The sequence below is a fragment of the Piliocolobus tephrosceles genome, chromosome 6 (assembly GCF_002776525.5).
Source record: "Piliocolobus tephrosceles isolate RC106 chromosome 6, ASM277652v3, whole genome shotgun sequence".
Taxonomy (NCBI): domain Eukaryota; kingdom Metazoa; phylum Chordata; class Mammalia; order Primates; family Cercopithecidae; genus Piliocolobus; species Piliocolobus tephrosceles.
Genome location: NC_045439.1, coordinates 85,072,000 through 85,085,876, shown reverse-complemented (window position 1 = coordinate 85,085,876; position 13,877 = coordinate 85,072,000). Strand labels below are relative to the sequence as shown.

The 13,877-nt window shown below is 52.4% G+C and overlaps 1 protein-coding gene across 5 annotated transcripts in view; it reads right to left on the bottom strand.

The window, feature by feature from the left end:
* SCAMP2 (secretory carrier membrane protein 2) overlaps positions 1 to 13,877 on the bottom strand; it is a 32,468-nt gene that overhangs the window by 6,754 nt on the left and 11,837 nt on the right. For 3 of the 5 annotated variants that reach the window (XM_023196629.1, XM_023196630.1, XM_023196633.1), the window contains exons 2-6: positions 4,720 to 4,788; positions 4,160 to 4,258; positions 2,213 to 2,330; positions 1,499 to 1,627; positions 663 to 822 (exon numbers count right to left, since the gene is read on the bottom strand). In XM_023196629.1, coding sequence (XP_023052397.1) covers positions 663 to 822; positions 1,499 to 1,627; positions 2,213 to 2,330; positions 4,160 to 4,258; positions 4,720 to 4,788 — 575 coding nt within the window. Of the gene's footprint in view, positions 1 to 662; positions 823 to 1,498; positions 1,628 to 2,212; positions 2,331 to 3,503; positions 3,633 to 4,159; positions 4,259 to 4,719; positions 4,789 to 13,877 lie in introns of all 5 variants that reach the window. The other 2 variants (XM_023196634.1, XM_023196632.1) reach the window with 2 other exon arrangements.

Sequence of the window (13,877 nt, the reverse complement as noted above, 5' to 3'; positions counted from 1 at the left end):
CAGACAAAACTCTCTCAAGAGCTGAGGACTTCCATCTCTGTGTCCTTGAGGGCTAGAGCACAGTGAGGGTTCAGGGCCTCCAATGGTACAGGGCTGGTTCAGCCACTGCCCTATCCCCTCTTCCCAGGGCCTGCTGGGCTCCCAGCCCTGAAAGCATCAACCCTGAGGTACAATTCCAGAACCCCTGGGGGTCTGTAAGGTGTATCCAGCTATGTTCCCAGTATCCAGCTTAGGTGTTGGCACTCTGAGTTATTGGGAAGCATCAATAGTCATGGAGAAGAGCCCTGGAGAGCACTCATCTGACACTACCGGAGAAGCACACCCTAGAGCCTCAGAAGGGAGTTCCCAAAGAGCATCCCCTCCCTCTTCCCAGTAACGGCATCAGTTAGACTGGGAGCAGTGGGATGGCAGGTCCCTTCTCTAAGTCTCCTGTGCCTGGTCCAAGGACAGGGCCCAGAGTAGACCTCAGGTACAGAAACTGAAGAACAGGGCCCCCAGTCTCTGCTCTGGGTGGGAACAGAGGAACAGAATGTAGGGAAAGTGGATTTCCCTACATTCTGTTCTGCTCTAAGACTTGGATTGGGTCCCAGGGCCTATAGCCCTTAGCCTGCTACCTGGGGTGCCAGCCATAAAATCTCACCCCTTGACCCGGCCTCACTCACCTAAAGGCCTTATAGATGGGTCGGTACCAACAAAGGAAGGCACAGGGAGTGAAGATCAGAAACCACAGGATGGAGAGGCCGAAGTCCACTCCCTTGGAGCTGTCACCCGAGAACGAGGCCAGGCAGGCAAGCAGGTTCAGAAACAGAGTCACTGAATGCACTGGGGAAGGGGACAGGACAGAGTATGACTTGTGCCACGGTGGCTGAGGGGCTCCAATGTGGCGGCCACTCCCTAGGAGAGGTGAAGTTCATGCTGCGAAGGCAGCTGCAGAGACAGAGGAGCCCGCTCTGTACCTAGGCAGGGATAGCTCCCAAATCCTGGTTTTATGGGACCTCAAAACCAGGGATCAAACTACGTTCCTGAGAGGTGATGGGACAGCCCAGGTATCTGAGGGGTGTGGAGAGAGGATGCAGACCCAGGGCTGGTCCTTGGGGAAGGAAGTCTTTCCTTTAGCAATGCTTTTCCCTGGCCCTGGATGGCCCCCGATGGAGCTGCAGGAGAAGTCTTCTTCCTCACCCTTCAGAATCCACAGGCCTGTGGACAGGGAAGGCCTTCACCTAAGAAGGGCCTTTTAGTGCAGTGAGCTCTGAAGGAAGTTGGAAGCCTCTAGTTAGTCCCACCCTCAGTGATTTGTGGTCTGGACTGCCCCTTTCAAGGAGGTTTCCAGACGGGGCAGCCTGTGGGCAGAGTCATCTCCCCAACCCAGCCCAGGCACTGAGGAAGGCTGGAGTCTGCTAAAAGCCTGTATACCAGGGAGGAGCAGCCAGGGCCAAGATGGGGCTCTGAAGTCACACCCAGTTCGCCCTTAAGCTTGGAGGGCAGGAGCGGGACTCACACATCCACAGATAGTAGAGCATCTTGCATATCCGCTGGTAGTCGGCAGGGATCTCTGTGGAGAAATCCTGATAGAAGCAGGGCTTCACAGGGCACCACGAGGGCAGGGGGGGCCAGTTGTTGTCTCTCACTGTGTGGGGGAAAAGGAGTGACGAGGTGAGGGCCCAGCCTCAGAAGGGGCATCGAGGTGCGTGCACGCCAGCACAGTGTATGGGCCAAACAAGGGTTCCCAGAGGGGCTCCAGCAAGCAGGGCTTGGAGTCTGCATGGAGCATGGAGTGGGACGGAACAGGAATGGAACCCAAAGAGATACCAACAAGCTCACACTGAGAAAACAGATCCCAAATGCACTGGGAAATACAGAGAGCTAAACGGCCTAAGTGATTATTTTTATTAACAAGCAGCCCACGAGTGTGATAACTCAGTTCATCACCATTAGCAAGGAATTGTGGGACCAATGCCCCTAGGCTATCAAAGAATCAAGGCATTTTAGAGCTAGGAAGGAGTGCAGAAGTAATCTACAGCCATTACAACCACACCACAGGTCTCCTGACTTGCAACGTACTGCTCTTCCGAGGACCAGCGTCCTGTGATGAGAAGAGCCCCACAAAACTCTGAGGCAGCTCAGGGTGAACGCTGGGAGGCCCTCCACACAGGGTTCAGGACACTCATCTATGCCAGGCAGGGCAGCCCCAGGCCCCAGCAGCCTCCCTTACCATGCAAGTTGGCTACAGTGTTCTGCAGCTCCCGCTCCTTGCGTTCCAGTTCAGCAGCTTTCCTGTCCAGTTCTTCCTGCTGCCGAAGCAGGCCTGCCTGGGCTGCAGACACCACAGCCTGGAGAGAACAGGGGAGGTACAGGGACAGCCAGACACAATGAACAGAAACAGTGTCAGCCTGGGTGGGCAGGCAGAGAGGCCTTGCCCCAGGCAGGGACAGCCAGCAAGGAGTCCCAGAAGCAGTCCCCGCCTCCCAGAGTGTCTTAGGTACCAGAGACCACCTTAGAGAGGCCAACCTGTCTTCCACTGCCCCCGCACCTTCCTGGTCCCTTGGCCATGACTAGGTTCTCCTCTGCCCTCATCCCTAAGCTTGAGTTGGGAAAACTAACCCCAGTGGCTCCTCCACCTGTTCCTCATACTGGGTCAAGGCAGAGCTCAGTGATTGTGACCTTTGGGAAAAAGACCTCACAAGAAACTAAACTATAACAAGAAACCCACAGACCCAAGCCTCATTTGAAGAGCCTGGGTGTATGTTTGAGAAGGAAAACAGTGCAAGCCTGCTAGTAGTGAGTAGAAAAGGGAGACATGTGAGGGCAGATGGCCTGAGGATCTGTACAAGCACCCTGCCCCCTGGCCTGCCCCCAGGAGCTGCCTCCTGAGGTCCCCCTAAACTGCGACTGGCTACACCCCAGGACAGCCCCTTAGGTGTGGCCCTGCCCTGCCCTGCCTGGCTTTAGTGGTGTGCAGAGTCCATACTTATCTCCTCTCCAGGCAGGGCAGAGCCTCTAAGTGACAGTAAGGGACTGACTGTACCTGAGGCTGAACAGACCTGGCCCCATGGCCCTGCACCTGCTGGCAGCTGCTGCCATTTGGGCCAGGTTCCTCCTGATAGATGAGACTCCAGTCCTTTTTAGGGAGAGATCTCAAACTGGTCATCTCACAGGATGACAAACCAGGCACATGTGTACACACACATGTATACACACACCAACCTCTCCAAAAACTCTTCAAAGACCTAAGGCTGCCTTGGGGAGGCAAGTTTCAGGCACTGGTGGCAGAAGCAGGAGCAGAACTGACCCCGCTGTGCCACGCTGGGGGTCTTGACCTCCTCCAAGTCTGTGACATCAGTTGAGAAGGACCCAGCTCCCTACAGCCCACCACCCAGCTGCACAGAAAGGCACCTCCACATGTAAGGGCTGCCTCACCTCCACAGGGCTCTGGGGCCTGGGAGGAGCGCTGGGCAGGCTCTGGGTGCCCTGCCCTTCTTCCTGCTCATCTACACTAGGCCTACCTTCGGAAGCTTTTGCATGTAGCTGTCTCTGAGAATACTTTCTCCTCCTAGGAGCATCTGCCTCTCTGAGAGCTCGCTCGCTGCCAGGAATTGGGCAGGCGGGAACTTGCCGGCCTGTCTAAGCAGGAGCTGCAACACACAACTCCACCGTGGGTCACGCTCATAGGGGCAACGAGGAGCACGGTGGGAGGGCAGTGAGGCAGTGCAATGGAGCACCAGGCACAAAGCAGAAAAGATTCACAGTATTTGGTGAAGGGACAAAGGAAGACAGGAAGGAAGGTGAGAATCAATGAAGTTAAAGAAAAAAGGAGAGACATTCCGGGCCCCAAGGAAGAGAGAACAAGTCAAAGGCCTGAGGAGGACCTGGAGGGGTACAACAGGGACAAATGCCCTCTCTGGAGGCACCAAGGAGCCCAGCCTGGTGAGTAGAGCTTATTTCTCAGTGGTGGTGGTGGATGGGATGGAGGGAGTAAGGATATTAATTGGCAGAGCAGCCTCTCTACTTTTAGGTGACCAGCTCCAAACAAATTAGCAAGAGGGCCCTTAGGGGGCCAAGGCTGAAGGCTCTCTGCTTGCCCCGAGCCTCAGGGCTCAGCTACTGGTCTGGCTGATTCCCTCACTGGAGAGAAAAGACCAGAGTTCTTTGTCAGCAGTACCTGGGGGGTCGGCTGGGTTGGTTCCACTGATGGCTGGAGAACCGCTGGCTGCGAGGACCCAGGGAGTTGTGTGACAGGAACTGTTGTCGCTGCATTTGTCTACATGGAACAAATCAAAGGACAGAAGTGAGTGGGACTCCACTAGTTGGTGACGAGGGGGCAAACCCACAGCAGGATGGGTGATGTGCCCCTGCCTGTAAGGGGACTCCCTTGGGGCCTGCACTGGGCCTTCCCCTGTGGCTTCCCAGCCAACAAGCCTCAGGTTCAGGCCATCTGATCCCTAACCCAGCACCCCTGGGCTCGCTGGGTCCAGCACTCTTGGGCACTGCCCTGACCTCCTTGGGGAAGGGCCCTGGTCACAGATCTCAAGGGGAGAATTTCACAGAGCGTTTGGTGGCTTTCCCATCCTTACCCTGCTTCCCCGGTTCATGTTAGGACTGTCCCTTTGAGGACTGCCGCTTCTCAGAGCTGCTTCTGTCCTTGCCAAGGCTCCCTGCCCCGGAGACCCCAGCACCACCCCAGAGGGTCACGGGACTTGGAAAGAGGGCCTGCTCACCAACCTCTGAGAAGGGGTTGAATTCCGCCAGGCCGCCCTGCGGGGCATTCGTCAGCTGGGTCACAGAGGGATCCTGAGAAGGTGAAAAAGAGCCCTCAGACACAGAGGAGAAAACCCTGGCCAGGGCCGGCGGGCGAGCGGGTGACGCCTGACTGAAGTGGGGCTGCTGATCATGCTCCTGGGATCCTGAGAAACCTCTCTCTGGAAGGGTTCTGTGCCTGCCCCTGCCACACCACAGCTGTAGTCCCTTCTCCCTGGAAAGGTTCAGCCCAGGAGAGACCCAGAGCAAGCTTTACCCAGAAGCTTGACAGTACACACCACACAGGCTCCTGTTGGTACCCTATACAGATTCAAAATGGTTTATAGTATTTACCTCTAGGGAGTGGGGGTTTTTTTGTTTTGTTTTGTTTTTTGCAGGGTGGGGTGCTGAGGGGCAAGTGAATGGGGTGGTGAGGGCAGAGACTTACTATTGACTTTATAACCTTTCTGTACTGTTTTATTTATTATTCATTTATTCCTCTTATTTTTTATTTTTTTATTTTTTCGAGACAGAGTCTTATACTGTCGCCCAGGCTGGAGTGCAATGGCGTAATCTTGGCTCACCGCAACCTCCGCCTCCTGGGTTGAAGCGATTCTCCTGCTTCAGCCTCCTGAGTAGCTGGGACTACAGGCGCCCGCCACCACACCCGGCTAAGTTTTGTATTTTTAGTAGAGACAGGGTTTCACCATGTTGGCCAGGATGGTCTCATCTCTTGATCTCGTGATCCGCCTGTCTTGGCCTCCCAAAGTGCTGGGATTACAGGCGTGAGCCACCGTGCCTGGCCATTCCTCTTATTTTCCAAAAGATAGTCTAAGGTAGTCAGACACAGCTCATGCCTATAATCCCAGCACTTTGGGAGGCCGAAGCGGGTGGATCATCTGAGGTCGGGAGCTCAAGACCAGCCTGACCATCATGGAGAAACCCTGTCTCTACTAAAAATATAAAATTAGCTGGGTGTGGTGGCACATGCCTGTAATCTCAGCTACTCCTGAGGCTGAGGCAGGAGAATCACTTGAACCTGGGAGGTGGGGGTTGTGGTGGGCCCAGATCACACCACTGCTCTCCAGCCTGGGCAGCAAGAGCAAAACTCCGTCTCAAAAAAAAAAGATAGTCTAAAGTTCTAGAACAAAAACATGCTGCTGGCTGCCAGTACTGATTTTATTAAATCGGGCACACTTGCTAAGAGCAGAGACATCATAGGCTCAGATGAAAATCCAAGAAAATGTTTTTGGGTTTTGGGGATTTTTTAAAGTCTTTTCATAAAATCCAAGAATGTCCTCAGAACACAACCTTGTCTCCTTTTCCCATCTGATCTCTGCATGGGGCTCTGCTGTCCTCTTTACTGCGCCCCTGCTGGCCTGGGGCAGTTGTCTTCACCCTGTCCTGCCCCCAGGAGAGCTCCTCCGCACCCTCCCCTTCCTGGTAACAGATGCAGGGCTCAGGTCCAGCTTCACAGCCATGCCTGGGCTCCATGAGGAACAGCCCTGAGGGTGGCCAAATTCAGGGCTGTTCCTGCCTGTGGAGATACTGCTTGGGTTCCACACCTCACCCCACACCCCTAATTATTAAACCAGATGCTTCCATACTTCAGGCCCAGCCTCACCTCCACCGGAAGCCTCTGTAGAGCCAGTTCTATTTTTTTTTTTTTTTTTAAGACGGAGTCTCGCTCTGTCGCCCAGGCTGGAGTGCAGTGGCGCGATCTCAGCTCACTGCAGCCTCCGCCTTCTGGGCTCAAGCTATTCTCATTCCTCAGCCTCCTGAGTAGCTGGGATTACAGGCGCCTGCCACCATGCCCAGCTAATTTTTGTATTTTTAGTAGAGATGGGGTTTCACCATGTTGGGCAAGACTGCACCTGGACTCTAATTCTTTTCTTTCTTTTTTTTTTTTTTTAAGAGACAGCGTCTTGGCCGGGCGCGGTGGCTCAAGCCTGTAATCCCAGCACTTTGGGAGGCCGAGACGGGCAGATCACGAGGTAAGGAGATCGAGACCATCCTGGCTAACACGGTGAAACCCCGTCTACTACAAAAAACTAGCCGGGCGAGGTGGCGGCGCCTGTAGTCCCAGCTACTGGGGAGGCTGAGGCAGGAGAATGGCGTGAACCCGGGAGGCGGAGCTTGCAGTGAGCTGAGATCTGGCCACAGCACTCCAGCCTGGGTGACAGAGCGAGACTCCGTCTCAAAAAAAAAAAAAAAAGGCTGGGCACGGTGGCTCAAGCCTGTAATCCCAGCACTTTGGGAGGCTGAGACGGGCAGATCACTAGGTCAGGAGATCGAGACCATCCTGGCTAACACAATGAAACCCCATCTCTACTAAAAAATACAAAAAACTAGCCGGGCGAGGTGGCAGGCGCCTGTAGTCCCAGCTACTTGGGAGGCTGAGGCAGGAGAATGGCGTAAACCCAGGAGGCGGAGCTTGCAGTGAGCTGAGATCCGGCCACTGTGCTCCAGCCTGGGCCACAGAACCAGACTCTGTCTCAAAAAAAAAAAAAAAAAAGAGACAGCGTCTCACTCTGTTGCCCAGGCTAGAGTGCAGTGGTGCAATCATAGCTCATGGTAGCCTCAAACGCCTGGGCTCAAGCAGTCCTCCCACCTCAGCCTCCTGAGTAGCTGGGACTACACACATGAGCCACCAGGCCTGGCTGATTTTTAAAGCTTTTTTTTTGTAGAGATGGGGTCTTGCCTTGTTGCCCAGGCTGGTTTTGAATTCCTAGGCTCAAGTGATCCTCCCACCTTGGGCTCCCAAAGCGCTAGGATTACAAACGTGAGACACCTCACTTTGTCCAGATCCAATTCTTAAATACAATGCTAATATTAGATGCATCCACAGAATGACCCCCTTAGTTTACAGATGTAGAAACTGATATTCACCATGATCCAAGGACCCAAAATGGGAGCTCTCTCCTTACTCTAAACATTCATAGAGCTGAGGGTCAGCATTGAATATTCTCTGGTTTTATCACAGATACTACTTCTTATCTTCCCACCTGAGTCACCAGTTCATAGAGGGTATGACTGACTGCCCCCAGGCATACAGCCAGAACTCACTGTGTCTGGACGGGCCTCGTACTACAGCCTCCACCCCTTCCAATCTCCTCTGTGACAGACTGGCTGTGTCCTTCCTGCTGAACACCAACTCTGCCCTGATGGCTCCTGCAACTTGGACGAAGTGACAAGGTGAAGTTCAGGAGGCTCTGTGTTGCTGAGGAATTGGCCCTGAGGTTATTTCATGCCTGAATGACCAGTGGTTTACTACTAGAATCATCTGGCTTCCTGCAAGGAAGATTTGGGGCTTGGTATCTGTTCCCCTTTCAGACTCAGCAGAACCTAGCCACCGCTGAAGTCACTGAAATCGGATCTACAGGCCGGGCGCGGTGGCTCAAGCCTGTAATCCCAGCACTTTGGGAGGCCGAGACGGGCGGATCATGAGGTCAGGAGATCGATACCATCCTGGCTAACATGGTGAAACCCCGTCTCTACTAAAAATACAAAAAACTAGCCGGGCGAGGTGGCGGGCGCCTGTAGTCCCAGCTACTCCGGAGGCTGAGGCAGGAGAATGGCGTAAACCCGGGAGGCGGAGCTTGCAGTGAGCTGAGATCTGGCCACTGCACTCCAGCCCGGGCGACAGAGCGAGACTCCGTCTCAAAAAAAAAAAAAAAAAAAAAAAAAATCGGATCTACCATCCACAGAACTGGCTCCTTGAGTCTTGAGTCACCAGAGGACAGAAGAAGAGGGGCCGCTCTGGTAGCACTTTCAGGTGCTAGCATACAGACATCTGGCCAAGGTGCACATGTTTAACAGGTGACCTCCAGGCCCACAAAGAGATGCCATTTCCTTTATGAATGGCAGACAGAAGGGGACTGTGATGGGGATGATAGGGTGACTGCCCTGTTCACTCTGATCCTTCCCCTTTTCCTAAAATCTTAAAGACATGGCCTGGCACCCCTCACTGGGCTCCTCATAAACAAATCTGATCTCCATTAGTAAGCTAGAAACTCCCTGCAGCCATGTGCATCTGTGTCTAGTTCATAATTTAGTTCCCTGGTGCTTGGTGAACGGCCTGCGGCAGCACAGCAGCTCAGTGGTTTGAGAAGACATGCAGCACGCTGTAGGGCCTCCCCCTTCTCTAGGAAGCACTGCCCAAGTGCCAGGGCATAGCAAACAGGAGGCACCTGCATCACAGCAGTAGGCCAAGGGCCTGGAAGCACGTTGCCTAGGAAGAGTGACCTAAAACGCTGAGACAAGTGGATATTTTCCCATTTAAGAAAACCTAGGCTCTTTCTGAAAGATGTGCGTGGCTTTAAGAGAAGCTGAGTCCTGGCAAGAAAGGGAGGGAGGAGGAGGGACTGAGGAAGGAAGCTGACATTTACTTAGTGTCTACGGTGCGCCAAACTCACCACACAATGATGCTACTGTGAAATTCTAGTTGCCCTAGAACTGGCCACTATGTCGAGCTGTCAGAAAAGAGGGTTGTACTGGCCTTCCTTGACCTGGTTCTTCGAGAGACTTATGACCCCCTAATCCACTATTTATAATGGCTTTACTTCTCTCCTGTTACCTAGGATGGTACTAGTTATACTCTGTACTTGAGAGAGCTGAGAGAGTCACTCCAATCAGCTTTTCTGTTTTGTGGCTCAGCTCGGGACCCTGGCTGAGAAAAGCTACAATACAGCTCCTCATTTAACCCTCACAACAGCCTTATGAGGGAGGAATATTTATATTTTGCAGCTGGAAAAGTTCAAGCTCAGAGAGGGGAAGTAGCTTGTCTTAAGATCTCAGGGGCAGTAGTCGGTGAATCCAAGTCTGTCTCCAGGGACACAAGATGGTAAAGTTGAGTGGGCAAAGCATCCCAAAGCCTGGTATGGAGCCTGACAAATTGAAGGCACTCAGTGAATATGTGGCTGAATGAATGAACCCCACTAAAGGAAGACACTGACAAGGGCTTCCGCTTGTTTCCTTGCTTTCTTCTTTCCTTCAAAGAGCTGGGTTTTTTTGTTTGTTTGTTTTGAGACGGAGTCTTGCTCTGTTGCCCAGGCTGGAGTGCAGTGGCACTATCTTGGCTCACTGCAAGCTCCGCCTCCCGGGTTCACGCCATTCTCCTGCCTCAGCCTCCCAAGTAGCTGGGACTACAGGCGTCCACCACCACATCAAGCTAATTTTTTTGTATTTTTAGTAGAGACAGGGTTTCACTGTGTTAGCCAGGATGGTCTCAATCTCCTGACCTCGTGATCCACCAGCCTCGGCCTCTCAAAGTGCTGGGATTACAGGCTTGAGCCACCACGCCCAGCCTAATTTTCTTTCCCACTAACTGAGCATCAACTAACTGGCTCTTATTTATTTATTATTATTACTTTTTTGGAGATGGAGTCTCACTCTGTCGCCCAGACTGGAGTGCAGTGGCGCAAACTCAGCTCACTGCAAGCTCCACCTCCCGGGTTCATGCCATTCTCCTGCCTCAGCCTCCCAAGTTGCTGGAAATATAGGCGTCCACCACCACGCCCGGCTAATTTTTTTGTATTTTTAGTAGAGATGGGGTTTCACTGTGTTAGCCAGGATGGTCTCGATTTCCTGACCTTGTGATCTGCCCGCCTCGGCCTCCCAAAGTGCTGGGATTACAGGCATGAGCCACCGTGCCCGGCCCTAGGATGGTGAGGGCTAAGTTTCACCTACAAGGAGGAGTAACCTAAAACCCCCTGCAGTGCCACTCAGACTAGCTAATGCCCTTTACTGAATTTAATAACAAATAAAAGGCTCTTAACCTCAGTTATTTTCATTTGGCAACCAGCTATAGTGTGAGGAACATACCACAGTGAATAAGACACAGCTCTCACCCTTCTGGAGTCCACAATCTGGTATCTGAGACAAGTGGACACCCCCTGAGGGGGTGCTGGGGACCACGGCAAGGTGCAGAGCAAAAACAGGAAGAAGGGGAGACACCTCAGGGGGCTTCAAGAAAGGCCAGGTTGCAGAAGGAAGACAGAGAGCAAAGGCCCAGATCAGTAAGGCTCCCCACCACTGCAGGACAGTGGGGCACTTCCACATAGTTGGAGGGTAAAGGCCGTGAGGGAAGAGAGGAAGGCAGAGTTAGGCTGCAGCTCTGCCAGGAAGGGCCATGAAAACCACACCTTTTTTTTTTGAGACAGAGTCTCCCTCTGTTGCCCAGGCCGGAGTGCAGTGGCGCGATCTCTGCTCACTACAATCTCCACCTCCCAGGTTCAATCGATTGTCATGCCTCAGCCTCTGGAGTAGCTAGGATTACAGGTGCATACCACCACGCCCAGCTAATTGAAAACCACACTTGTCACTGGTTTGGAAACCTCGTTCTATGCGTTTCACAGGTGCTGGCTGTCTGAGCTCTCTGTGACTTTTCCTTGCCTGCCCTTCCTGTATTCTACCCAGGCTCCCAGTGTGAGGTTTATTTCAGACTCCAAAAAACACATTAAATAAATATCTATCTCATGCACTAAAAAAAAATTCAGGGCCAGCTGGGCACCGTGGCTCAAGCCTGTAATGCAGGACTTTGGGAGGCTGAGGTGAAAGGATGGCTTGAATCCAATTTGAGATCAGCCTGGGCAACATAGCGAGACCCTCTTTTTTTTAATATTAAAAATAAAAAATAAGTTGAGGCCTGGCACGGTGGCTCAGGCCTGTAATCCCAGCACTTTGGGAGGCCAAGGCAGGCAGATCACCTGAGAACAGGAGTTCCAGACCAGCCAACATGGCCAACACGGTAAAACCCCATGTCTATTAAAAATACAAACATTGGCCGGGTGTGGTGGCTTACACCTGTAATCGCAGCACTTTGGGAGGCCGAGGCAGGTGGGTCACCTGAGGTCAGGAGTTCGAGACCAGCCTGGCCAAGATGGCAAAACCCCGTCTCTACTAAAAATACAAAATTAACTGGGCGTGGTGGCAGGCGCCTGTAATCCCATCTATTTGGGAGGCTGAGGCAGGAGAATCACTTGAACCCAGGAGGTGGAGGTTGCAGTGAGCCGAGATTGTGCCATTGCACTCCAGCCTGGGAGACAGAGCAAGACTCCATCTCAAAAAAAAAAAAGAAAAAATTAGCCAGATGTGGTGGTGCACGCCTATAGTCCCAGCTACTTGGGAAGCTAAGGCAGGAGAATCACTGGAACCTAGGAGGAGGAGGTTGCAGTAAGCCGGGATCGCAGCAGGCACCACACTGCAGCCTGGGCAGCAGAGCAAGGCTCTGTCTCAAAAAAATAATAAACAATAATAATAATAAATAAATTTTGGCCAAGCATGGTGGCTCATGCCTGTAATCCCAGCACTTTGGGAGGCCGAGGCGGGTGGATCAACTGAGGTCAGGAGTGTAAGACCAGTCTGGCTAACAAGGTGAAACCCCTCTCTCCTAAAAATACAAAATTAGCCAGACATGGTGGCGGGTGCCTGTAATCCCAGCTACTCCGGAGGCTGCGGTAGGAGAATCACTTGAACCCGGGAGGCAGAGGTTGCAGTGAGCCAAGATCGTGCCAGTGCACTCCAGCCTGGATAACATAGTGAGACTCAACTCAGGGAAAAATAAATAAATAAATAACTTTTTAAAAATTAAAAATTCAGGGTCACGCTGAGAGGCAGAGAGTCAGCAACACTCTGGAACCTCTGTGAAGTCCTACGGGCTTTGGAGATGAGGCTGAGTGTGACAGGGCAAGAAAAAGCAATCATCTCCAGAGTGGCTAGCTGGGTCCCAGTGCACAAAGAGCCACAGTTGACCTTGGTGCTTTCTGACCTAGTACCTGAGAATCTGTCCTAAGAAAATATCACAAAAACATATAAAATTCTGTGCCTGCAATGATATTCATAGGACCAGGACTTACAATAGAAAAAAAAGCAGGAAACAAACATTCAATGACAGAGAGCACAGGTATGTTTTGGCACACATCTCCTTGAAGGCCCACACCGCCACTAAGAATCACAACTATGAAGATGGTGCAGCAATACAGAAAAGGTTTCCTGGCCGGGCGTGGTGGCTTACGCCTATAATCGCAGCACTTTGGGACGGCGGATCACGAGGTCAGGAGATTGAGACCATCCTGGCTAACACGGTTAAACCTCATCTCTACTAAAAATACAAAAGCAAAATTAGCCGGGCGTGGTGGCTGGTGCCTGTAGTCCCAGCTACTCTGGAGGCTGAGGCGGGAGAATGGTGTGAACCTGGGAGGCAGAGCTTGCAATGAGCCAAGATAGCGTCACTGCCCTCCAGCCTGGGCGACACAGCGAGAGTCTGTCTCGAAAACAAAAGGAAGGGAAGGGAAAGGGAAGGAAGGGAAGGGAAAGAAGGGAAGGAAAGGGAAAGAAGGGAAGGGAAAGGGAAAGGAATGGAAAAGGAAAGGAAAGGGCTTTGTTACATCAATACTAAATTATGGGCCAGGCCCGGTAGCTCATGCCTATAATCTCAACACTGGGAGGCCGAGGCGGGCGGATCACTTGAGGTCAGGAGTTTGAGACCAGCCTGGCCAATGTGGTGAGAACCCCTGTCTCTACCAAAAAAAAACAGAAGATACAAAAATTAGTCAGGTGTGGTGGCATGCACCTGTAATCCCAGCTACTTTGGAGGCTGAGGCAGGAGAATCACTTGAACCCGGGAGGTGGAGGTTGCAGTGAGTCGAGATCATATCACTGCACTCCAGCCTGGGTGACAGAGTGTGAGACTCTGTCTCAAAAAAAAAAAAAATACAGGCTGGGCGCGATGGCTCACACCTATAATTCCAGCACTTTGGGAGGCCAAGGTGGGCAGATCACTTGAGATCAGGAGTTCAAGACCACCCTGGCCAACAGGGTGAAATCCCTCCCTACTAAAAATACAAAAATTAGCCGGGCATGGTGGTACGTGCCTCTAATTCCAGCTACTCGAGGGCTGAGGTAGGAGAATCACTTGAACCCAGGAGGCGGAGGCTGCAGTGAGCCGAGATCACACCACTGCACTCCAGTCTGGAAGACAGAGTGAGACTCCATCTCAATAAATAAATAAACAAGGCCAGGTGAGGTGGCTCAAGCCTGTAATCCCAGCACTTTGGGAGGCCGAGACAGGCGGATCATGAGGTCAGGAGATCAAGACCATCCTGGCTAACAAGGGGAAACCCCGTCTCTACTAAAAAATACAA